We start from the raw sequence: 25,900 nt of genomic DNA, 5'->3' as shown, positions 1-25,900 counted from the left end.
AGACCTTCTCTGTGCCTCTTATCTGCTATGGAAGACTGGATAAAAAATGACAGCCATGTGTTGACTGAAGCTTCTCATTAGCACTGGGGAGAGCATGTGACCCCCATTTTCCCCTCGCACTGCATGGCAACTTAGCCAGGATCGGATCTGATTGAAAATTAAGTGGTGCACAAAAGCCTGTCCAATCTACGGAGGGCAATGTGTGCATGAAGGCGAGCCATTTCTGCAGCAGGCAATTGCCACGAGCGGAGACAATTAAGGATAAGGTTGCGGCACATCAAGCAAGTGGTTTCAGTGCATTCAGCACATCCAATTATCTGGGAGATCATACATTTAGAAAACCTTCAGACATTTGGCTCCCAATAAACCTTCTGTGCCTGATCTTCTCAATTTTTTATTTACAACTCACTGTACAACTGCACGGCATCATTTATGGAGCTACTGCATCGTGCTGTTGGGGAATATGGATCAAAGTTTTACATGAGCTTTGTTTCAACATGGACATGAGTTGATATGGTTGCATTACAAAGGCCTTTTGCAGACTTCATGTAATCGCAGAATACACTGGTTTGGACATTTTAGGGGAGGACACATCCTTTGTTTTACTACTTCTTAACTTCTGTCTAAATGCTTAGGTACATGAAAGATCATCTAGTGCAATTAGATAACTTCCAGCTGGGACCTTGCCTTTCAGTTACACTGAATCTAAAAATACAATATATTAAAATGCCTGAAAATATGTTTTGAAAAACAAACATACGTTTATGAGTCAGAAAATTTTTCAGTCTTACTGAACAAGTCCTTAGATAGCCATATGACTTAAATGTGAAATAAATATAGTGAGCATTCTGTTTCCAACAAGATGTAGTTCAATGCTTAATATGCCTGTAAGGGGACCATTGACTGTATATAAATATGGACAACGTGTCTCCACTTCCTACCGTTATGCAAAAGTGAAGACAAAGTTCCTCCTTTCGGGGAGCTGCCATCTTGCTTGTGTGATGTCATTTGGAGTCAGAGTCTGCTCAGTAGAGTCGGGCAGCGGGATGACAGTTTGCAGGACATGCCCCCTCAGCCATCCCACTGCCTGACAGAGTTTTAAGAGCGATTGTCACAGCTGTCAATCATGACGTCACACCCCCTTTTTATATCATCAAATAACTAGATAAAACCAACTTATCAGAAAAATGAGCACTTGGACAAACATCAGCATGATAAGACTAATGGCAACTAAAATGACAGAAAGTGGTGGAAGTGGTGGGATTTATGACCTATACTGCAGCCAGCCACCAGGGGGTGATCGAAATGTTTTGGCTTCACTTTTGGGGAGCTGTCATGATGTCCATCTTTATATACAGTCAATGAGTGGGACAGGTACTGTCTGTTGTAATGTGCAGTATATGCATTATTTTTTATTACAATAATGCTTTCAATCAGGAATAGCTTGGGAATCACACCCAAAATGTGATTAATGACTTATGTCTCAGAACGTAGAATAGCACTTTCACTTTCATAATTACAATCTAATTGCAGCTGCTTAAGTATTGTATATCACCTGCATCCTCGTTGCTATGCCTCTGCGCCTTTGGCCTTCCAAGCTTACGAGAATCATCATCATGAGTCAGCTATTTACAATAGGGCTGCAACTAACGATTATTTTAGTCACTGATTAAACTGCCTATTATTTTTTCAAATCATAGTTTGATCTATAAAATATCAGTATACCTTAGCAAGTTCAACAGATTGCTTGTTTTGGTCAACCAACAGTCCCAAACTCAAACATTTTCAGTTTATTGTCATAAAAACAGAGAAAGGCAACTGCAAATTACTTAATATATTACTTAAATCTCAAATATGTCAATCGACTAATAGTTTCAGGTCTAATTCACTGGCAGGGTTCAAACAATAAACTTTAGTCACTACTAAAAGTTAGACATTTTTGGAAATATAATTATTTGCTTTCTTGTCAAGAGTTAGATGAGTAGATTGATACCACTCTCATGTCTGTACACTAAATACAAAACTGCTAACTTAGTTAATAAGCTAAGCTAACCTAGTTTAGCACAAAGACTGGATACAGGTGAAACAGCTAGCCTGGCCTATCTGAGCCAAATCTGCCTACTAGCACCTGTAAAGCTCACTTATTAACACGTTATTTATTGTTTGTGTAATCCGCACAAAAAAAAGTGTGTAATGGGTAAAACGAGAAACAACACTTGATTCAACAGTATATATCTGTAATGATTTTATAACTTTTAAGGATACATGTTTGACAGTTACCATGTACTGTGGCTTGAAAAATAAAACAATGTCCTCTTTTTGGCTTAAACTATATGATTGTATACAGGAGAGGAATTGTTCCTGGATGGTAATATTTATTCTTGATCGTAATAGTGGAGCCAAGTGCCATCCAAGCCAGTTTAATTACACAAGGCAGTAGATGGATTAGACCCTGTGACTGACTGACTTCTAAATAAATATGCACTGGATGGTTGATGGCCAACTCTATGCGTAATATATTTCAACCACAGGTGTAGGTTTCAAGGGGGTTGTGAGAGACATGTTCCCATCAATGTCATCCCGTATTGATTTTTCCCGCTCAGTGATTATGCAAAATCAGAAATGTCCTTTCCCTGAGCAATTTCTCATCCACAAAGGGTTAACTCTCTCTTACTCCGTCAGATCGTATCACTGCACCTGCCACTCCCTTTACCCCTTTGCATCCCTGATGATACGGGTGCACAAGCCACCTCATGTTTTTTAGAAGGAACTAGACTTACTTAAGTAAACCTATTTGCTATACTAGTTATTAATATAGTAAATGTTTGTAAATAATGAAATAAGACAGCATAGACTTAACAAACAATTGATGTCAGAGCAACAGTGTAGCATGTAGGGCTGCGAATAATGATTATTTTCATTATTAATCGTCCATTAATTATTTCATGTAAAAAATGGCAAAAATTGTGAAAACACGCCCATCACAGTTTCTCAAATGTTCAAATTTCACTATGTTTATTTTGGGAAATGTGCGTATTTGCTTATTTTGTTGAGTCAGATGAGTAGATCGATACCACTCTCATGTCTATTCAATAAAAATGATGCTGCTGCCAGCAGCTGGCTGACTTAACTTAGCACAAAGACAGGAAACAAGGGAAAATGGCTAAGCTGGCCAGCTGCCCGACAACCAAAGAGTTACTGGTCCTGACCATAGTCTGGTACATAACCCTCTTAAAATAGCAATTTGACATTTTTATATGCAAGAATCAACAACATATGTGGTGGAGACACAATGATACAATATGAAGACTGAATCATTGTCAGTGTAAATTGGAAGTATTAACAGTATCCTACATAATGTCAACTGTGTAATCTTTGTTTTTTTCACATAATGTTGAAATAAAGTATTGTTTTCATTTAGTAATCAGTTAATGGTGAAATGTTGTGTTTGTGCTCATGATCTAAAATTTGCTCAGACACAATGGATGTATATGATGTGATGATGTCATTGTTTTAATTTGGTGTGTTTATCTCTGCAAAGCAAAGACAAATTAAACAGCCTTTTTTGAAATGTGTTATTTTACCACTGTATAGCACAGTTACATTTTATATTTTGCACCAAACTAAGCACACATGTGGCACAGCAATAATTAACATCTGTAATTAGGCAGTGTGTATAAAAGTAGGCCTTGTTGAACTACAGTGCTTTTGTTGTTCGATGCGTCCCTGGTATCTCAGTAGAGCAAACTCTTTGTGGACGACTCCCCTGGGCTCTGCCAAGAAAAACATGCTCATGAAGCATCATAGCCTCCCGCCTCTAGAGACCTTCTACCTTAACGATGTGTCTGCATCTTTCCCACCAGAGAGGCACTCCAGTGAGATCAGCTTGTGTACAGTAAAGGGCTTCAGAACCTCCTGTGCGTTCTTGCTTTCTTTTAATGACTCTGTGGCGCCATTAAAGCTGTGACCTCTGTACGAGACCTGGCATTGTCATAGACAGCAGTGCCAAAGAACAAGCTCCTCATTAAAATCTAGACCTGTGGATCATTAAGTTTGCAAGGACGTCCAAACCATTGTCAGCTGCAGGGTCTTGGTGCCAGTCGACTCTGAAGTTAGATTCAATGAACATCATGATCTGCTTTGTGGATTAAAGGTTTTGCTCTTATCACCACATTGATTGCTCTTAGACCAACTCAACAAAACTTAAACTAAAATAAATCCACTTTTTTAGGAATATTAGCTGCAACTTGTAGTTTTGGTTAAAAAGGCGGGTGGCTTTTACAAGCTCTATAACCTTTTTGTGTTATGAGATACTGAAAGGTAAACCTTTTTTTGTGAAAACATTATTCTGAATTTTGAATCTTAATGCTGTAGCAACTGGTAAATGTTCCTGTTGAATTCTGTTGCACTCATGGCAGAGAAGATTAACGTTCCAGTTCAATCTATCCAGATTATGTGCTCATCTCCTGTGTATCAGATCAGTTGATGCAGGATCAGATTGGGTTTTTTTGTAACTAAGAACACCACACACACATAAACACTACACAAGCTGTGTGACTATAAAAACAAGCTTACATGTTATCACACATTTTTGAGTGTCTCTTACTTTCAAAATGAATATTTATGACAACAGCCTTATCACAGTCAAGAAAGAGACAAAATAAGGGCAAACAAGCCATTACATAAAAGAAAAAATGCTAAGACAGCAACACGCTGAGCCTTGCATAAGCTCAATACCAGTCATCATTGTGCCATTTTCAGTGGTCAGTAAGAGAATTATAGTTTGACATGATGCAGAGAATGGAGAAATACAAGGCCATGTTGATGGCTCTACAGTACTTGAAAGCATGCAATAAATTACTTTTTAGAAGAAGAATGAATAGTACCTTCATGACTCACTTTGCCATATTTTAATAGGTGACACTGAAAAGGTCTATTGTCTGGAGCAATGACAATGAGCATTTATCTGTCTCTTTTTAGTGGACAAATCAATGTTTGAGCGAGTTTGACTAAATTTGATCATTGGAAAACTTTGAGTAACGGAACATAGCCTCCCTAAATCAGTGCAGGGGCATTACAGTGTAACAAAGATGTTGTCCCTTTCTTTTCATTGATTTTTCCTGCTTTCCTTTGTGACACCATCATCTGCTAATGATAGTCATATCACCAAATACATGGCACCATTTGCCTCCCTTATTATAGCTGAATGAAGACAGATGCATTAGAAAAACAGGGTAGATGTATGACATAGTAGCTGTAGGGAGTGGAACTGGCCCATTTGTTAAAAACTGATATGGTAAGGGAAATTTCAGAGCACAATGGTCTCATCATTCTTTGTGTCTCCGCTTGCAGGAATAGCTCTTCTCATACAGTCAGCAGGAAGGATGCATAGGAGAAGGAAGAGCATAACTAGTATTAATACACATGAAATTAGATTCAGAAATAGAAAATATGATGAGTGTGAATTGTTATGTCAAGGTGAATCAAAACTCCCCACCTAAAAATTTCGAAAATCTGTAGTCTCATTGTTTTCAGAGTAAAGACACTTACTGTGCATTTCACACTTATACAAAATGTCCAGTTTTCTTGAGGAATAAACACACTTTAGCTGCCCTAGAATCTAAAGTCGTCAATAGCTTTCAGATGTATTTTTCTTCCTTTTTGATCAAAAAAGCAAGGTTATGGGAACTTGCAATCATGTTTCACAAAATATATTGAGATCTACTGTGTAACATGGTTTCAATGGGAAAGTGAGGGTGAAAAGTCACTGTAGATGATGAGGAGAGTTAATATTACTGAAGGACATGGCCTGGAGCAGCTATTGCTTGAGCTGTTTGACAAGGATGTGTAGCTACAGTGGTCTAATTTTAAAGGCTGCTGGTTCGGTTTGTTTATTCACAACCCTAACTTCTGTCAAGTCACAAAACACTGAACCCCCAACATGTCACCTAAATTAGCTGGTAAGTCATTGGTTATAAACTTATATGGCAGCTCCTATCACAAGTGAGGTTTGTTATAAGCTATGTAAGCTTCCTGAGCAGCTCACCTTCTTTATCTTGAAGACATGTTTCTCAAAAGCAACTAAAAGTCAAAAATACAATCTAGCCCCACTGCCAAAAATTCAAAATGCAGAATTGGGGCGTGCTGTAAGTGTTTAGCATTGTCCCCTCCCATCTGGAAGAACATGGGTTTGAACCCAACTGGTCAGGCAGGGAAGTGGGGATGCTGGTCAGGCATGTTGCCATTATATATTTTGTGGGTTTCCTCCCAAAGTCCAAACACATGTAGTTTAGGTAAATTGGAGGCCTGTTACATGTTTGTGAGATAGTTCCAAAAAACACTAGATATATTGTAAATTAACTGCCCCCTTCTGAAAGGTTAAGAGCTTCTCAAGAAGCCCATACACCTAAAGAGTAAAAAAATGCATGTTTTCTTTCCATTTTTAATATTTTTATCATGACCACTGATACTCTTGGTCAATAAAAGTGGCATTTCATGAAATACAAAAGCTCAGTTGTAAGTTTCTAAACATACACAAAATCCATAAATAGCATCGCATACTTTAGTCTAATAATTGCAAATAGGGAAGGGAAAGATTTTGTAACTTCTTGTCCAGTTTTTGTACAAGGCTGTTTACGTCTGGCACTCGTCACTATCCTCTTCCTCCTCTCAGCCATGTAAACGGGCCATCATCCATAAAACAATGATCTGCAGCATAGTCATCATGATGATGACGGCATAGTACTACTAAGAGATGCGTAGGACACCGGACATTGGTGAGGTCAACCCATACTTTAATTTCATCCATTTTTTGTCAGCGTGCCCTTGAATCTTGTAAACATGATGAGGTTTTCTACCACTACTTCTGATATGATTTTAATCTAATCTGGCTTAAATGCCACTGTCTTGATCTTTTGTTGTCATTTTTCATATATTTTCTTTCTTTTTTTTAAAATCTAATGTGTAGTTTGTTTTCCTCTTCGTAAAGAGATTTCCTGATGGACTGATGGATGTCTTATAGAGGAGTGTTGACTTGATCTCTGGGTGGTAACACCTACATCAATTGTTGAATTGTGGGAGTTTCTACTCAGGAAACTTAACAACCATCACTTTGGGGCTTGTTATTAATTCGTGCTTAATTAGGACATCTACTTCAAACAACAACCAGGTTGATAAAATCACACTACTACACTTATTTGTTAAAAGCTGCTTACTTGACCCACATTACCAACATTATATATTATGCAGCAAGCTAGACGCAAGGTGATTATTTTAAGTGTCTATATGTTTCATTTGTTAAATTTGTGTTCTGTTGATTCTTTGCAGAGTATGTTTCAGGTCACTCTTTGTGTCTGTCAGCATTACAGTATTATCAATTCTCTCCAGTTTGTGTTCACAACAGTCACAACCATGTTTAATATATTGGCCAATATGATGACCAACCAACAGAAATAAAAAAGAAGCTGTTTACATTTGGTTCATTGATCCCAAAAATACAAGGTGAGACTCTAAAGGCTGGGGGTGAATGCACACCATGTTATCAAAATTATTATATAGTTTTGATTAAATTTGTCCCAGTAGCCCCATCTCTCTGTGTGCATGTATAAATAAGCATATATTGGAGTTCTTTTTTAGCAAAAAAAAAGAACCCTTGAGGATTTTCCCACAAAAGTGCTTGTAATTTATACAGTGTTCATTTATGGGTGGTGTGCCTCCCTATTTTTTATTATCTGTGTGTGGTCCTCAATGGTACTCAGTCTAGACACCTGGGGCTTGATTTAAACTATTTATAAGAACAATTAGCACCATCTGCTTTTCACTGTTTCACTGTTCTTTGGGCATTTGTGCCTCACTTTCTAGTGCATGAGTGCTGAAGTTTAACTTTGATTATTTATTTAGGCCTTTATTACACACGTCTCAGAGGAATTAGAAAGAAATAATCATACCTACCTTCAAATGCAAGTAAGAAATATGTAACAAAAGTAGATTTTCTAATCTCTTATCCATTACTTATTCTGTTTAGACCCTCAGAGCACAAAAGAAAATCCTATAAATTATAGCTCTATAAACAGTCCAAGGACAGTCCAAGAGGTCCAACTTTAAGAGGGATTTCTGCATCAGAACTGTAAAATTAACAGTAGCATGGGCAGTGGCAGCATAGAGGACAAAAACAAATTAAGTTCACTTTATTTTCATAGTGAAAATAAGTAAAAATAGAAAATATATACTGTATTCTTTTCAACCAAACACTATGTTCAACTAGTCAAAAGTTGTTTTTTTTCTTCTTTTTCGGGATGTTTCTAAAGATTACCACAAGCAAATCATAAATATTACATATAAAGTTTGTGCAACATTGATTTGAAGGACAACACATTTGGCTTTGATATCAAAACATGAACATGTTCCTTTTGAAAAGAGATGTTTGAACTAGTTATTGTTGACTGACAGTACCTCATACTGCTAGAAGAAAATATGAAATTATATTGTTAATTATCTTTATAATACATTGCACACTGAACCTTACAGACACAGCAAATCTATTTATATGGCGGAAATAATAGGTACGGCCAAGGCAATTTTTTGTAGAGTGCAAGCCTATGTAGACATCGCCAAAACCCCTGCAGGTTTGTACACTTCAAGACAAGGAAATGGTGTCTTTGATCAATGGGTTTATTTATAGCTTGCTCAGCTTCAAGGCATCCTATATTAATTTGCATGTTCATTATGTGCCTGAAATGGCCAATTATTCAATCAAAGGCTTGTGCAGAGGACTGGGCCACGGATCCCAAACAATCATATGACAAATTAGCCAATTAAACATGTTTGATGTCCCTCCCCCCTGTAGTGCTGAATAAGACGTTGACAGTGCCGAATAATCTCATTGATGTTCACAAGAGGAATTTCTAACAAAGATAAGAGTAGCTACACCCACAGATTACAAAAAATTCAAAGTTTATTTAACCAGAACATTGTAAGGAGCAAATATATTAAGTACATAATAGTTTTCCAGTAACACTTTGCTACACAGGTGCACAGTTTTTGTGACAACTTGGAGCAGTCAGAGTTTGAGTGCTTTACTGGAGGGGACCTTGACAGTGATGGCTGACTTTCCCAACTTTTTTTTTCTTTTCTCTATTCTGACTTTTTAATGAATACAGGGTTTAGATTGGGACTTTATTTAACTTTTGTTCTGTCTTTTAAATCCTCACATTAAGTACGTAAGCTTATATAACCCTGAAAAACTCTTAAGACTCTTGATGAATTGACCAATTGTATGCTTTTGCAAGTGTGTTTACTTATGGATTCTGAAACCATTTTTGGAGTCTGCACAAGATGGCTTTCCATTAAAGTATTGGTTAAAAGCCCCTTTCCTGTGCAAGCCATTATCCTGAAAACTTTTCATTTTATTGCTCTGTGCCCTCTCTATCTCTTTTGTTTCCACCCACTTTCTCCATCCTGGATATCAAGCCTTTGAACAATTTGGTAAAATAAAAGCGAACAATAGCTGCCAACATTGCTCGAAGCTGTGTGCTTGTGAGTAAGTCACAGATACAGAGATGGAGAGAAGAGAGTGTGGGGTGGGGAGAGGGCTGACCGGTTACAGCATTGTGGGCGTCTTCTAATATCAAAGCGTTGTTCCTTCTATGTATAGCACAACCCATCTGACCCAGTGACGTGACAAATGTGTTGGATTTTCAAGTGGTGGACAGTGCAGTAAAGTGAGCCATGGATCTCTTTTGAGGAAATAAGGGGAGAAATAGAGGGGAAAAAAACTTGGTGACATTAGAAGAAACACAAGTTGAAGGTTATGTTTTCTAATTGGCCTGAGGAAGAAAGTCTGCTCCAAACAATTAGTGTACACAAGAGCAGAACGTTATTATCAAAACCAAAACCTATGTTATCTTTTATGCATGAGATGTATTAGATGAGACGGTATTATGAATTATTTGCTTTTTTTATTTTTAAGACTGTGTGTTGTAAAGTGGCAAGATATAAAGTTATGTAATTAAAGCTGAAGTCTCCATAAATGGATGACATTTGTACAGTTGTCATAGCACTTTAAGGACTTCCTGTCCATGTTGGCTTTAGAGTTGAGCTTGACAGTTCATTCTTGACTTTGGAAACAGCAGTTTACAAAGAAAGTCCACTGAAAGTCCACTTACTTGCCTGTTGTGGAGCTTTCGAGAATATTACACGGTCTTTATCAGCACATTTGTTCAATTGTCATGGCACTTGTCTTTCCATTATTCTCAGTAAACTGCATCTGCTGGCAAAAACTGCATGGTTAACAGGTCCAGAACAAATTAGTAAGTGAACTTTTAGTGGAGATTGTCTTCAGCTCTTTCAGAACCTATAAATCTATCTAAAGTATTACATAAGGTATTACATGACCTTAATTATGCCATATTATGATTGTCATATGATATAAAGCATAAATAATTCAACAGAGGATATTATTGATAGAACCTTTAAAATGTAGTTTTAAAAGTCTATCATCATATTTCATCAGTTTGATGAAATATTATAGCTTTTCTGCCTTTCTCAATTGGGAAATTACAGTAGTGAATGTTGTAGTTGATTCAGTTCAATGTTCAGCACATACACTGCTGTGCATGTAAAAGCTCCTCTTTGATTTTAGTTAGAGAAATTTTTTTCTTCATGGCTCTATCAGTTTGAATGAGAATCTGTCAAAAGCAGAAATGACTGAGCTGGCTGCCAATACGGCAGATTACTCCATACATCAGAAAACATTTCGATTCCTGACAAACCATCAGCAAGAAAAATGCATGTCCTGGACACAGAATAAATGCTTTACAATCCAGCTGACCTGGACCTGGTTATTCCTCCCTACCGATGGTTCGGGTGCACTTCAACAAAGAAAGAAACACATATGATTGATGAAAATGTGTCAAAGTAATTCTATATATTTCTTGTGAGACTGAAAATAATCTTACAAGGTCACAACGGTCAGAAGATCCCAAATTTGTAACTTTTTTTGAGCACACTACTGGAAATCTTTGAAAAAATACAGGCATACTCGTTTAATGCTGCTTAATATTTGGCTGGAGTTGGTCATTTAAGGCAGTTATATAAATTGCACTGGCATTCAACCAGACAGTACTTGGAGAACTCTAAAAAGGATCTGTGTGGATGCTGAAATAGTGGCAAGTGAATGTTGTGACAAAACAGTCTTGTTTTCATCCCTGTTTGTGAACCTTAATGTTTTATGACCCGATCAATGAAGGCTCCAGAGTATTCCATATCTGGGGCAGTAGATCTATGAGTTCAACTCTTTATGGTTCCCAGCTATGAGTCGAGTGGCTAGATAGATGATAATAGAGTACTTTAACCTAATGGTGACCCCTCTGTGGGATTAAAAACAGGGATCAAGAAGCATTGTGATAATCAGATTGTTACTAGCAGCCAGTATAAGGACCTGCAATGAGGCTGTTGGTGTATGTTTGTGTCCATTAATGTCTTACTATAATACTAGCCACAACATAAAGCTGGATAGAGTCTTGTACTTGTCTTTGGACTGCAAAACAGACTTATGGCAGACTAGAATTGTATTCATGCATTGCAAACATTACTGAGTGACTGAGCTGCACTAAACATTGATATGTTGAGTCAAAGACGCAACAAATGTCCAAGTACGAACGTGCTATCAGGGTAAAATATAAAATTGAAACTTCGGTCTGTATGGGTGGGGGAAGAAATCAGTTCTCATGGGAGTTGCAGTCTCCCCTTCTACAATTCTGAATCAATTTTTCCTATGTTGTTAATAATTCTATGTTGATTGAATGAAAGCTAAACCTCTTTGGCAAAGTGCAGTAACACACTAGAATTATTTTGTAGTTCATCTTCAAAGATGGAATGTGTTACGGCACATTTTGGATTTAAAGTGGAAATAGACAACTTTTTTGCTTTAACTTATTATATGAAGTAAATGTTGATTGTACAGTATAATGGCTATAGAATAATGACACCATCAGCGCTTAGTTTGGTTCGCTATAAAGTCTCGCTTTCCCTATGCAACTCTGTCTGCCACCGGGTATGATCTCCCAGGAAAATGAAGGCTTGATTTACAACACAAAGGAAGTGCATCAACCATTGAGCAACCAAAAGAGGAAGAGGATAGCACTTTATGCACTATTTTTCATATGAAAATCAACAAACAGATAATATGTTATCACCATCTCTGTTGTGCAGTTTCTTTCATTCTGTAAGAACATAAACATGCTACCAACCCAGTTAGCTTTCATGTCTCCATTATAGAATAAATGAATGAACAAACTCACACCTTTTCTCCTAATGTTTTCTTCTGACTTTACTCCCCTCTCCACCCCGACACCAACCCCTGCTGTAGTTAACTTACTTGTTTGAGTGAAGCAATAACTTTACTCAAACTATGTTATTACTATGCAATGCACATCGTTACAATAGCTTTTGCCTGTTCCCAAATTCAACATAAAATTGTGACAATTTCAATTTACCTCTTCAGTGAACATGCTTCTTTCTTCTCTCTAAGCAGTGTTGATCATTTCTTCATGGAGCCACACTCTGAGGAAAATGGAAAGCAATCTGGTTGTTTTTGTGACAGCGGCACAAGCAATAATACCATTTGGAAGCACTAGGGGGTGTGGGGGTGGAAGTTGAAAAGTTGTCTATTTCCACTTTAATAACTTAATAATTACCTTTTACAAGTAGTTTTTCATTGATTTTATACAGGCAGAAGACTCAAATCAATCGAATTGTGAGATTACCAAGTATCTATCATCTGTCTTGAATAGTCAGCAGATCCATAACTAGTACTCTACAAACTTGTGTTTTGTGTTGCTAATTGAAATGCATTTGGAAAAATAACAGAATTTATTTTAATTAACAAATTATAGTATATAATATATAGTATATTATAATATAAATTCATAGAAATGTGTGAAAAGAGGCCAGAAGGAAGAGCAGAGTGAAACAGAATGTAGTCAGCAACTGGGAGGCTTATCCCAGGTCTTCCATCCACTCAGTCAGGCTAGGTAGCTAACCTCATACTGTAAGCCCCTATGACAAGTTTGAACTGGGAACATCACCCAGGTTAATTTAGATAATATATTATGGGTAGCACTGTAATATTTATGATACTCTTAAGCATTTTTCTTGCTTTTTTCACTGGGCTTCTGTCTAATGTTATCTAGTGCTTAAAGGACCTAGAAGACTAGATAACGTTAAAGATGCTAAGTCTTTAAAGGACCAATGTGTAAGATTTAGTGGCATCTAGCGGAACGGACTTGGCAGAAATGGGATATAATATTCATAATTATGTTTTAATTAGTGTATAATATAAGAAAATAAGAATTGTTGTGTTTTTGCTACCTGAGAATGAGCCTCTTATATCTATAAAGGGAGCTGGTCCATGGAGGCTGCCAGATGCCACTAAATCTTACACACTGGTCCTTTAAATCAACCAGTGATGTCATTTATACCCAACTCTACATCTGAGAAATGTTTCTATAAGCTGCTTTCACAAATGCAATGCAATGTCTGAATCAGTTGGACCAGACATTAAACAGACTTTACCCTGCCAGACATTAAACAGACTTTACCCTGCCAGCTCCCTAGCAAAAAATCCATGCAATGTCCTATTGAGTCCTTGTGTGATCAGAGCAGATCATTGTCTGGAGAATTCACGGTGAGTGAGCGGGCGTGTTGATGACATTTCTATCATGTGAGTGGTACAAAACCGGAAAAATACAAACATCCAAGGATGAAAAAGAAGGGTAATTTATATATTAATTAATTAATATATGTATATTGCTTTCCACTCTTTCGTTGATATAGATATGTCCACCATCCCTCACCTAAACCAAACAGAGTATTTCCAGTAGGTGAGAATGCGTCTGACACGGACAATCTCCTGTTGTGTATTACATGTAACTCCGGACAATATCCGGACATGATTCTCCGGACATAATCCGGAGTTCATATGAGAAAACAGCTTATGCCTACTGTAACACCAGAGTCTGTCAATGTATTTGGCACAACATGGAAAAAACAATATTCCCCTGCTAAAATCCAAATATAGCCCTGCAGCACTGTGTTGTTGATTTGATACCTCGACCTAGGGTGTGTTCAGCCCCTGGATCACTGTCCTTTATCATGTCATCAACAAGACCTGCCTCTGAAGGAGAAAGATCTATGTAATCAACTCTATTGGGATCAGATTTAAGTAGTGAACAAAGCGTCACTGTTCTCGCTGTCTCCTCCTCTTCTCCACGTCCTTCTTTCAGCTGTGTTTCTATCTCAGTCTAGCTCTGTCTTATTATCTTTTGGTTGTATGGTGGCATAAAATTCGGTAGAAAATTTATTTAACAAACCTGCACTTTTTTTAAAAAATTTGGAGTATTTTTTCCCCCAAAGAACAGAAAAAACAAAAAAAAGAGGTTCATGAATAAGGCTTTAAAAAGTTTAGAAATCTGTTTCTGTTACAGCCTCACTGCATTGTAATTTAATTAGAGCTCCAGCTCATAATATTGCTATGCCACTCTGTAAATACAACACAGAAGTCAAGATAAGTCATAGGTTCCCATTAACTCAATTGAATTGATATGACGCATCAGAACACACAGCTAACAACATAGCCACCATAATCAGATTTAGAACAAAAAACCAGTAAAGTGTAAGTTGGGGGTATTGTAGTGTATAGTAGCAGATGGCATGGAAGCTGAGACTCTTTAACGAAGGATATTTGGAGGCTCAGAACACCTCTGGAGGCTTCTGTCAGAGCCCAGTGAAGAAGATGAAGGTGGGAGGGGTGAGTTGGATGGGTGGGGAGAGGTTCGAGTAAAGTCTCCTGGATGATAATGATCGCCTTCAAGGTGAGAGAGGAGGGGTGGGGGGGTGGGGTAATACATCAAAGATTAAGACATGAGGAAGAGAAGCGGTCCTGATGAAAGATGTGAGGGGAAGAATTACACCTGCATCCCGGGAGGAAACAGTAGTGGCAGAGACTGAATGAAGGGCGGGAATCTGTCTTGAGCTGTTACCACACACCCAGAAAGTAACAAAGCAAGTACAAAAACAAACCTCTTAAGTAAGAAGTTGGGGTAGTTGTACATCCAATTTTGACATTGGACACAGTGGTTTGCATCTTCTAACTTTGAACACATTCTACCAAACTGTAACCATGTACTTATAACTTGTAACTAATAGAGGTTGCAGATCAGAAAGTGCTCATTTTGGCATTTTTGTTGTTTAGGAAAGAGGACTTGTTGGGTCTCATTAGTTACCATTAATTATAATGTATGAATTTAATAATTAAAAATAACCACAAACTTCACATCTTCTGATGATTAAATGATATGATCAAATGATCCAGAACTACTTCAAAATAAACCTTCTCGTTTGACATTTCCAAGGTTAGGAATGAACTTTTAAACCTCAATTTTGTGTCTCTTTACTCTCTTACACAGATACACAGATCAGAGAGTCAAAGATTTATTCTAAACTCTGGAATTTTAGTAGAGGTCTCTTCTCTGTGCCCGGGGTCTGCTGTGAGTTTTTTGCATTTGTGTCATCCTGGGCAGAGCGGCTATTCAGAGGTTGCAGCCCTACTGCCCAGATATCCATTTCAGATTCAGTCAGGTGTTGCGGCAGTGACACCTCTAGTTGCTGTTAAAGATTGCAATCAGTGACCTCTGATTTGGGTAACCCAGTTGTCACACTGTGCTGTCTTGATGTATTGTGAGCCGTGGCAGTACCCAGAGCCCTGGAGACAGAGATGGAAAAGCTGGAGGAGTTGGGTGGGGTGGGGTGGGGGCGCTCAGGGAGGGCAAAGATGGGACAGTTTTAGAAGAGTTGATTCCAGGTATTCTGCTGAGCCACCATTTTTCTTAATCTAAATAAAATAGTAGTGCTTTTAAAGAGGCAGGCGGAGGAGGGAGGGGGGAGGTTGGTGGGTTCATCCACCGTTATGACCTTAGTGAACAGGGGACAGGATGCAAGGTCTGCTTTTTTCTGTCTGACTTAACTGTGTATTCTAGGAAGGATTAGTGTGTACTTTCAGCTTTGGATTAAAACAAAACAATGACTAGGACAGTGAAATAACTTTATCGTGCAAAGATCTGCACGTTAAAAAACAGTTTTTGGGAGTTTTTTCTGTGCAGTTTCTGGACTCACAAAGTACCTTGTGATTCTCATGAGTGCCACCTGGATTTACAGTGATTGCTCATGCAAGAGTTGTTTCTGCATGCCGCTGGGCACAATTTGCATCAGTGTATATAGATGCCTGGTGCACTGTGGTGCTCTTTTCAGCTGCTTGGAGAGCAGGAGTTGTTATTTTTACGATATTCAAAATTTTCTACTACACGCTGATCCATTCCATTACTCACATCTTTAAAATAGCTCTATAAAACAACAAATACTTAAAAGCAAACATTGTTAGCCTTCATGCTTCATCTAGCTTGTTCATCATTTTCACAGAGTGTACAAGGGTCTCCCTGCGGATTGGTGCTATCGTACCCAAAGGACTGTCATTATCTTCTGGTCTTCATGCAGAGTTTTGTTGTTCCTATTTAGGACAAAGAAGATTTACATATTTGTCAGGTTCATTTAAGTGCCATGTAGCCAGCATGGTGGACATTGCTTCATAATGGAAGACTGAGTACAAAAACAAACAAAAAAAAACATGGATGCAGCAGTGAACTTAAACATGATCCATGTAAAGACAAAGTCAGATTCTATAATGGCATACATACATAAGCAGTAAACAGTATTCCCATAGGTTCATCTTGACAAATCACATTGTGTAGGGAGCCCCAGTAGCCTAATGGGTGAGGCGTATACCTCATAATTGCAGCATCCATGCTTCGACTCCTGGCCGTGGGACCCTTGTTGCATGTCAAACCCCATCTCTCTCCCTGTGTTTCCTGTTTCTCTCCACTGACTGTAAAATAAAAGCGAAATGCTAAAAAAAAAAAAAAAAAAAAACTTAAAATCACATCGTGTATACATTCAAGTTACATTTAGGAATATTACTGTATAAATGGTACAATTGCATTTTTTATATAAACATACTATGATTTGCTATTTTATCTGACATGGCAGCTTTGAAACTACATTATTCTTACACTCAGTTGCCAGTTTGTTGGATGCACCTTAGTGAAAACAAACAATACAAGTGTAGTCTAAGTCTTGTCTAATACAACAACAGGGCTGTAACAAATCCTACCTTCATGAAGGTTATAATGTGCAGTTTTTGTTTGTTTCAGTTTTTTTGTTTTTGGTGTTATTTACATTTTCTGTTCATTCTGGAGGCTGTAGTTGATGTGCTGTAGAACTATATTTCATTATACTATGTGTTTCTAGTATTTTTGTCCACCCCGTTTATATAATAGTGTATTGTGGTCTCATTTCTGTGTTAAAAGTTTCATGTAAGAGAGAGAGAAAAAAAACAAAAAAAACAAGCAGATGTTCACATACACCTCCCAATGTGACTTTACAGCATATCCTTTATATTTCTGATTCCTTTTTTGTGTGTATCATCATGGCAAGAGTATCATGTTGGACTGTCAGTTGGGATTAGATGGTGGGTTGACAATGGTAAGAGTCTAGAGTTCTATAGTTATGTGCAGAGAGTGAAGCATTCTTAGTCATATTAGCTGTATTCATTACAAATTACATTGAATTAGGCTCACTGTTTAAATGCTGCTTGCAGTTAAAGCTTTCTCACATCATGCTATTGGTAGATAGGCCGTGTTGCTCAAGTGATTTATGGACTACACAGCAGTACTTTCCATTGACAGTGTCAAGGGGAATCGAAATTAAAAAATAGCATCTTGAATGTACAGGCTAAATTTTGAATTACTTGAATATCTGGACTTTTTATGTTGACCTTGATAGCTTCTTCTGTGATAATTCTTAGCTCTCTGTTTGCTCTCTGTCCTCTACAAATGCACCCTCAATCTCATAGTTGTACTACAACAGTGTTGACGTCCACCTTCGAGCCCTATTCTGGCCCTGTTTTAATGGCTGCAGGGATTTAATCAACTGAAGGGGAAGTCTTCTGTGCATTTTAAAGCAGGATGACAGATACTTGTAAGAATCACCTGCTAAATTATAGATCAGTGCAGACTGCTGCACTGACGTTCCTGCTTTAATCATATTAAACCTCTATTTTTGATGCCGACTCAAATATGTCTACAGTTTTGAGTTTGTTGCTGTTTATGCTGTTTATTTACATCTATAACATTATTCTCATATTTGCTGCACATTTTTCTCAGGGCTTTTAGGTTGGAGCTTCTTGAAAGAATCATCAAATTACCAGCTGTGATGTTGTACCAGAAACAAGTGTGGTTCTTAGACATCTACTCTCAGTTTGACTTTTAACACCTTGTCTACACTACCAGTGTAAAAAATGGAGTGTTTCAGCGGTTATGCACATAAAGTGAGTGAAACACCCAGTCTGGTGTAGACCGCTTCATCGATTATAATTTAATTGTAGTGAGACTAGTGAGGCACAGCTGAAACAGGCCGCGTAGACACCGAAAATCAACAGCTCCTCGTGCTGTGTCATTTCAAGTCCCACTTGTTTATGCCTCCCACCGATTCGCCACAAAACGAGAATACCAAACATATGAGCAAAGCATATGTCAAGGTCAAGAAAATACCAGCGTCACTTGCACCAGACTTGGTGCTGCCACGAAAATAGAGCCCCTTGTGTATTCATCCTACATCAGTACCACTTAAAATAAAATGCCAATCTATTAACATGCTATTTGAAAGACCATTCCTTGCCAAAGGAAGGAGTTCTAAAGTATTCTTCAAACACTATTTATTAATCAGAGGCTTCTAAACAGCTCCCTCAACACTACACCTAATGAATTACCATTCCTTGTAACTTCAAAAGGCTGAAAAACAGGGTAAAGCCAGATTCTTCCGAGCGAAAGTGTAGCAGTAATTAAACAAGTTTACCATTAAAAGTGAGAGTTTGACAATGACTTTAACTGTAAACCTCTTCGACTCTTTCCTTTGCATTTTAATATCAAAGCTTTTGACCCACATGAGAGCAGCCTTCTGCTACTGTGTTGCTGTTTTTGACAAATGGTTTCAACTAAATAAATCATTTGTCTTCAATCGATACAGCGCATATGAGTCCTCTCACTCTGACATGCATTTCCATGCAGGTGGGGACTTGACCTACACATTATATGAACAGTTCAAGGCAATTAATAAGAGGCAATGGCTTTTCACAGTGGAACCCGGCCAACCACTTGCCACATATGGAGCCCATGTGACCAAACATTTGTCACAAACAAGGTCAATGAGCAGTCAAAGCTAAACAGTAAAGCAAACTATGACAGGTCTGTGTTTTTCATGTGGTATTACTAAACTGTGTCAAAAAGGAACCTTTTGGCCCTGGAAAATGTCATGTGTTTCATCCATGAGTAATGTCGACAATAGCTGTATTATACTAAAGAGTTCCAGTGGGAGTTTTACAGTTTATGGTTCTCTTACAACACGGTTAACTCCCCCTCGAATGGTGTTTACTCAGCTGGTAATTGGATGTTGCAAAAAAGGACTCTTGTCATTAGTATGTGTTATAAATGAGCAGATTTCCTGTCAACTCTAAAAGGGAAGTTTTAAGATCACTCAGGGAAAAAGGAAGATTGGGTCATATTTACTAATTAAGCTGCAGTAATTCAAAACACATAAAAAAGAGACTGTTCACAGTTGAATGAAAATCTGCCTCCTGTCTTATTTTTACCATGGGGGAAGGAACCATCGAACATAAATTCAAGTTTTAGCCATTCTTCATGAGATTGTTATTGCCTGTAGAAGGACTCGGAATCTTTTGAATGCAGCTTCCATGAAGGTCAAACTGTTTGTACTGTTGAATGTGCAAGAAAACTCACAGATACAGGAAACACTTACATGTAAGGTTGTTTTTTTTCACTCTGGAGGACACATTTAAACTTAAGTATACCCTACTTCTTTTTGAAACAGTTGATACAACCAACATGCATAAACATTAATTGCATAAGCATGATTAAAAATATAAAAAAATACACTATAATGAAGGGGAGATTCCAGTCGACATGAAACAGCTTGTTTATTTCAACTTGTCATCTACTTGTCATTCCTGTTTACCAATGGATCTTTTTTTTTTGTTTTTAAAAATATTCTACACTCTACTGATGCTTTTTCAGCAATAATAATAACCCTTAAACTAAAATTATGAGACATACCGTGTTATTTATTATGGCCTCTTCAGTTATTCTACATTCAAGCTCACCTGCAAAAACTCCCGTTTCCTTTTATCTGCTATGTGAAAACTTCAGAATGCCACACCATCAAAAAAATAAAAAGTGGGCATTCTGGTCATACCTCAATAATAACATGTAGGTAGGTTGAAAGTTCAATTTATTCATCCATGAAAACATGAAAATTAAAGTGCTCCCATCCTAGGGGGATGCCTCTCAGCCAAAGGGCAATCACACTGGATGGCAGTAGGAGTAGTTTAGCTGACTTTGCTAGCATTCAGCACCAGAGCTACAGTGATCAGACATGTTCTGTATTTTCATCACAGTCAGGTGATTTTAAGAAAGAGAGACGAGGTTGCCAATGCTTACAGCCTGCTATCCTTTTTTTCCTGTATTGCTTTGTTGCAGTAAAAAAGAAAAAAACAGACAACGTGAGGTTCGATTCAGGGGCATCTAGATGGATGATTGGAATCATTTAACTTTAGCAGGCAGCAATATATTTGTTCAAAAAAACCCTCAAAAACATCATGAATAAAATCATTGAATTTGTCTCCGTGAATGGAGTGATTACCCTGACAATCACATGGACTAAGTAGGCAGGTTGCATCACACTGTGTCTCTCTCATAGTAGCAGCGTGAAAGCCATTTGGGTGGATGAGTTGCCTACAGAATCCAATCCTGGGTTTTATCAATGGATCTTAGTGCCACTAAATGGATTGGACTCGAAAATACAATAAAAAGGAATGTTTTCACTGTGGCATGTTGGTTAAGTTCATTTGAGAGCGATAATGGTAGCGTCTAATTAAAGCTGACACTCCCCTGTGTAACATGTATTGTTTGGATACTTCGGGGTATGGATACTGTATGTAAGAGAATGTGTGTGTGCAAAAGACTTTGTGTGCTCAAATGTGTAAGTGTGTTTGTGTGTGTGTGTGCATGCATGTGCCAGTGTGTGCTCCTTTGACGTCGCTGACCTTCATATCCCCTGGGTATGCCAGCAGCCATTTATATTTTATTCATTCTGCCTTTTGTGACCAAGGCATTTTCTCTGGAACTGACGCTTGTCAAAACAGACCCTGTCCCATGATATGCAGCATGCTGCAGCGTGCAATATAACAGCTGATGCAGTTTCGAGGGCAATAATTAAACTTGCTGGTTTTACTCCCAATAATTAACCAGCTCCTCTCACTGTTTTAACAGCCAAATCAATTTTTGTAACTAAACAGATCCTCCGGTTGGTTTGTTACCTGCAGTAGCGGATAGAAAAGACAGCCACCACTGCTGTTGTTCACACCTTGCTAGTTGCAAGAAGCTTCAGACTGAGCATGCAGCTCTAACATCTGTCAGCAACTCAGTTTGTATCTAACTGACAGGTGTTCCTGCTAAAAACAAACTGAGGCATTGTTCCAGAGCACCTTGCTTATATGTTTAATTCTCTCCAACTGGCTATATAAGGTTTCAATTATTCAGTTCTCCAACTCGTTGTCAGAAAACAAAGCACTGCAAGAAGAGATTTCCATTTTCTGTAGCCCAGAAAAACTGAGATCTTTTTTAAAAATACAACGTTTACAGATGGGTGACAAGTTAACGGAAAAACCTACATGAAGTATCTGAAGTGTTGGGCCACCATGACCTACCAGAACAGCTTCAATGTTCCTTGGCAGATTTGAGAGATGAAGACCATTCTCTGAATAGATTAAGGTGTTTTTATGATGTTGAGATTGCTGTGTATCACAATGTCAGACCAAAATCTCTCATAGGTAGTACAACTGGTGATGATAATAGTATATGATACATATCTCTTTCATACAGTACTGATCAAACCATTCAGTGACCCCTTGTGTCCTGTGTGGAGCCATCTGCGTTCATCATGTTTCTCCACTCATTTATTCAGGTTTTTCCTTAATCACTAAGAGCTAAAAAGCTCACTAAATCAATTCTAATCATTTTAATTTACAGTTAATTCTCTTGCTTACAATCATTCTTTTTCTATTCCTGGTAGAATATGAACCGAATATAAAAAGCTGCACAAATGCCTCCTACGACTGTTTCATCTCACACCTTTCTCACTCACAATAAATAAATACTTCAACGCCAGGAATAAAGTTTCTACATCTCAAGACTTTACAAGGTCATACAGAAATTAGATGAAAATGAAAATGACTTGATGGCATCCGTGGAAGCTTACTTATTTCACTGGCAGAGAACTTCTTTCAGCCTCTTATATCCAAATGATGGTTAGCATTGGGAACACACCAAGCATCTTATTTAAATGTTCGCTGATTGCTCAAGTTGTTTCTTTGAAGGAATGCCTGAAGAAATATATAAGACAAAAATGAGAGCCTATGCATCCGTTAATGACATGTCATTAGTTTTTTAGGTGTCTCTGATTTTGCTTAACTACTCATAAGCTATCAGCAAGTACCCAATTCTACTGAGTGGAGATCTCATTATCGCACTCGTTAAATCATTCTCGCCTGATCATCCCATACAAAGTTCATTTGTCTCGCAGAAGATTCCATGCAGCAGCTATTATTCCATATTTTTTCCCAAGTAGGTGATCACACTGTACGACTTTGTGGAGATGTCACCTTCATCCCCTGAGATTTGAAAATCATCTCGGCGTACAATAAAGTTTTTCTTGTGGGTTGGTTGACATCAGCTAATATAACTGTTATTAGAGGAGAAACACTTCCAGATCTAACAATGAGAAGTTGATATGACATGTGTCAACCGCTAGTTCTAGTCATTATTTTCTCTTTGCCTCGACTCTACTCTGCTGAACCTTTCATGTAGTTGACTTCTTTGATCTAGAGCCTTTGATGGTGGATTGTAAATACAACACCATCATGTTTTCTGTTGCTGTCAGGGTTAGCTCTTGACACATGTGTGATGGATTTGTTCGTCAGTTTCTTTGTGTTGAGGGGGGCTGCTGCTTTCTTAGTTTGTGGCGGTGCAATGCGGCCCGACTGTCACTGTTTGTGGTCCCCTTGGGAAAATAATCCTTAGTATTTGTTATTGTGATGCAGACAATCATAGACATGTAGAGATTTGGGTTTTGCTGAATATAAACAGCTGCTTATTGTTTAATAATGTGAGTCTTCAGGGGGATTTTTTGTTTTCACAGGTACTAATTGGCTGAGATTTCAAACATTGCATCCAGTTTTAGAAATCATAAGTCCAATGCTTTTAATCATGTCCTGGTTTCATCACCCGCGAGGCTTTTAGGTATTAATGAAATACCTTTTTTTAGACATCCTGTTAACATTTAGATATTTTTTTGTAATTCAAACAAGGCAAAAGCATACTGTCCTTTCAGCTCTTACAGGAGGGCTGTTGAGCACTGTGATGTTGCAAGTTAAACACAAGTATTCTCGTCTTTTTCATAACTGTTCTCCTTCTGTTTTTTCATTTGTTTCCCAGACGATGACTGTAGATTGAGTGACTATCGTCGCCTGAAGACCAAGATTCTGGATCTGCATGATAAAAGATATATGAGGTCTACCATCCACGGGGCCCACGAGGACAACATGGCTGCCAGGAAGCAACTGGTTGATATGATGTTCAAACGTTTTGATGCAGATAACAATGGTCAAATAGATGCCAGCGAACTTTCACAGGTGAGGACAAACATCCAAAAACAATCCATTTTTACTTTACTTAATCAGTAACAATAATTTGTCTTGATCACACTGAGCTAGAATTAGTTTTTATTTATTAATAAATATTGATGTCCGCCCCAATAAATCTGAGTAATGCTTTAGTTCATCAATCTGTTCTTTATGAATGTTTTCTAAAATTTTCTGGTCAGAGGTATGATTAATTTGTCCGAAGTAAAATTCAGACAAATCTGAGGCAGACATTTTAGTTAGTTGTGTTGGGTTGAGTCTTGATCAATTTCCTTAAAAAGGACTGCTTCCTTTCAACCAAAGCAAATTCAAAATTCATCATTAATTTATTATTTGAAACTGTTATTATTAATTTATTATTTTGAAACTGTTCACCGTGCACTGACTAAAGGTTACACTAGCTTGTCATTAAATTAAAACTCATTAGTTGAAAGTCTACTAACTGAGCACTGCAAGTATTTTAGCTATAATTAGTCCCAAATTACATGACTCCTTCCAGGAAGCATTTTGGAAAAATATTAGGACTTTACTTAAATACAGTGTTACCAAAACCTACTAGTATTTGTTATGACACTTTCCTTTGTCAAGACACTCCACAAAACCTCTCCAAAACTGTTAAAACTGTAGATTCATTTTATTTAAATATCCATCTAAAAGGAGACTACAAATGAAACCATGTGCTCAGGTGTTTAAACCAGCTGCTTTGATGTCTGCCGTAATTGTATCCATTTTACTCCTCTTACCCTTCCCTCTGGTAGCTGTTGTGTGTGGCCCTAGGTAAATCTTTTGAAAAGCAATATGGGTCAAAGGAGCCTGGTGCTCATGGGAGGCTGCAGCCTTTGACCGGCACTGCCAAGAGGGATGGTTGTAAAAAAAAGAGCTTTTTTGTGGCTGCCAAGAGGAAGGAAGGTATTCTGTGCATAACAAATAAAGTCTCCCAGTACCTGAGGACTGATTTAATATAGAAAGTATTTGAATAATTGAAAGGGTAAGCAACCTCCGGTGGTTTTCAGAACCACAGAGCCAGTTGCTGTTCTAAGGTCAGTTTCTTGCTGATCAAATAGGATATCCCATCTGTACAGGGGTCACCTTGGTTAGCTTTGTCAGTGCTCTTTTCCCTCATAGGGAGGTCTCATTAGATTGATTTGATGTTTTTTTTTTAATATTTTGAGTTCAACACATCGAAATAACTCCTGAAAATCATGAAATTTTCGCCATATTTTCATATTATTTACATATTTTTACATGTTTTTACATTTACATGGTGCCCTGTGCCAGCATGGGAGAAATCAATGCTTAGTGAGTGAAATGCATAGTCAACAAACCATGTTGCGCTGTGTTTTATGGAATAATATTGTCAGTATGCCCTGAATGTGAATTTGAATATGCCCTTTTTATCTACTGAATAGTTCTCTGGACAGATTTTCAATCCTATTGGTGATGCCATTTATTCTATTCCAGGCCAAGCTGTACCACTCCACCTCTACTTAGGTGTTTGAATGACACAAGCTAGTCAGTAATAAGTAAAATCCAAATGGAGAAGCTCTTTTCAGGCGGCTCCTCAAGGGCTGCTTTTAGCCTTCTTCCTGTTTTTATCATTCAAACATATGGGAATGTTGGCAGATTTCATACAGCGTCAGCTATACAACACAGAATCTCAGAGTAAAGAGGAGTAGGAATAGTCAGGAATAATATCAGTGGACTGCAGGTGTCCCTCACGAGGTTTTCAACTGAATTCAAAGGTCTTTTTTGCATACATGCATACATTCATGGTCTTTGTGAGAACACTTGTTTTCGGTGTTTTGTCTTTTTATCTGTCTATTCATCTGATCTACAAAAACAAGATTATAATATCAAGTTTTCTGTCACTATATACATATATTTACATCCTCAAAATATTTACAGCCTCAAAATATTGAGAAAACTTTCGAGTTTCTGTATACTTTTCCCTCATGTCAAAGTCACAGCATAATAAATAACTCAATGATAAATATCAGAGCAAAATAGCTTAATCAATCT

General features: G+C 37.7%; 1 protein-coding gene across 1 annotated transcript in view; it reads left to right on the top strand.

Moving 5' to 3' along the window:
- fstl5 (follistatin-like 5) overlaps window positions 1-25,900 on the top strand; it is a 177,444-nt gene that overhangs the window by 64,327 nt on the left and 87,217 nt on the right. Inside the window, exon 5 of the mRNA XM_042419078.1 lies at window positions 23,676-23,872. Within this exon, the coding sequence (XP_042275012.1) occupies window positions 23,676-23,872 (197 nt within the window). The remainder of the gene's footprint in view (window positions 1-23,675; window positions 23,873-25,900) is intronic.

This window comes from Thunnus maccoyii, chromosome 8, assembly GCF_910596095.1.
Source record: "Thunnus maccoyii chromosome 8, fThuMac1.1, whole genome shotgun sequence".
NCBI classification, from domain to species: domain Eukaryota; kingdom Metazoa; phylum Chordata; class Actinopteri; order Scombriformes; family Scombridae; genus Thunnus; species Thunnus maccoyii.
This window is presented reverse-complemented; position numbering and strand designations above follow the sequence as displayed.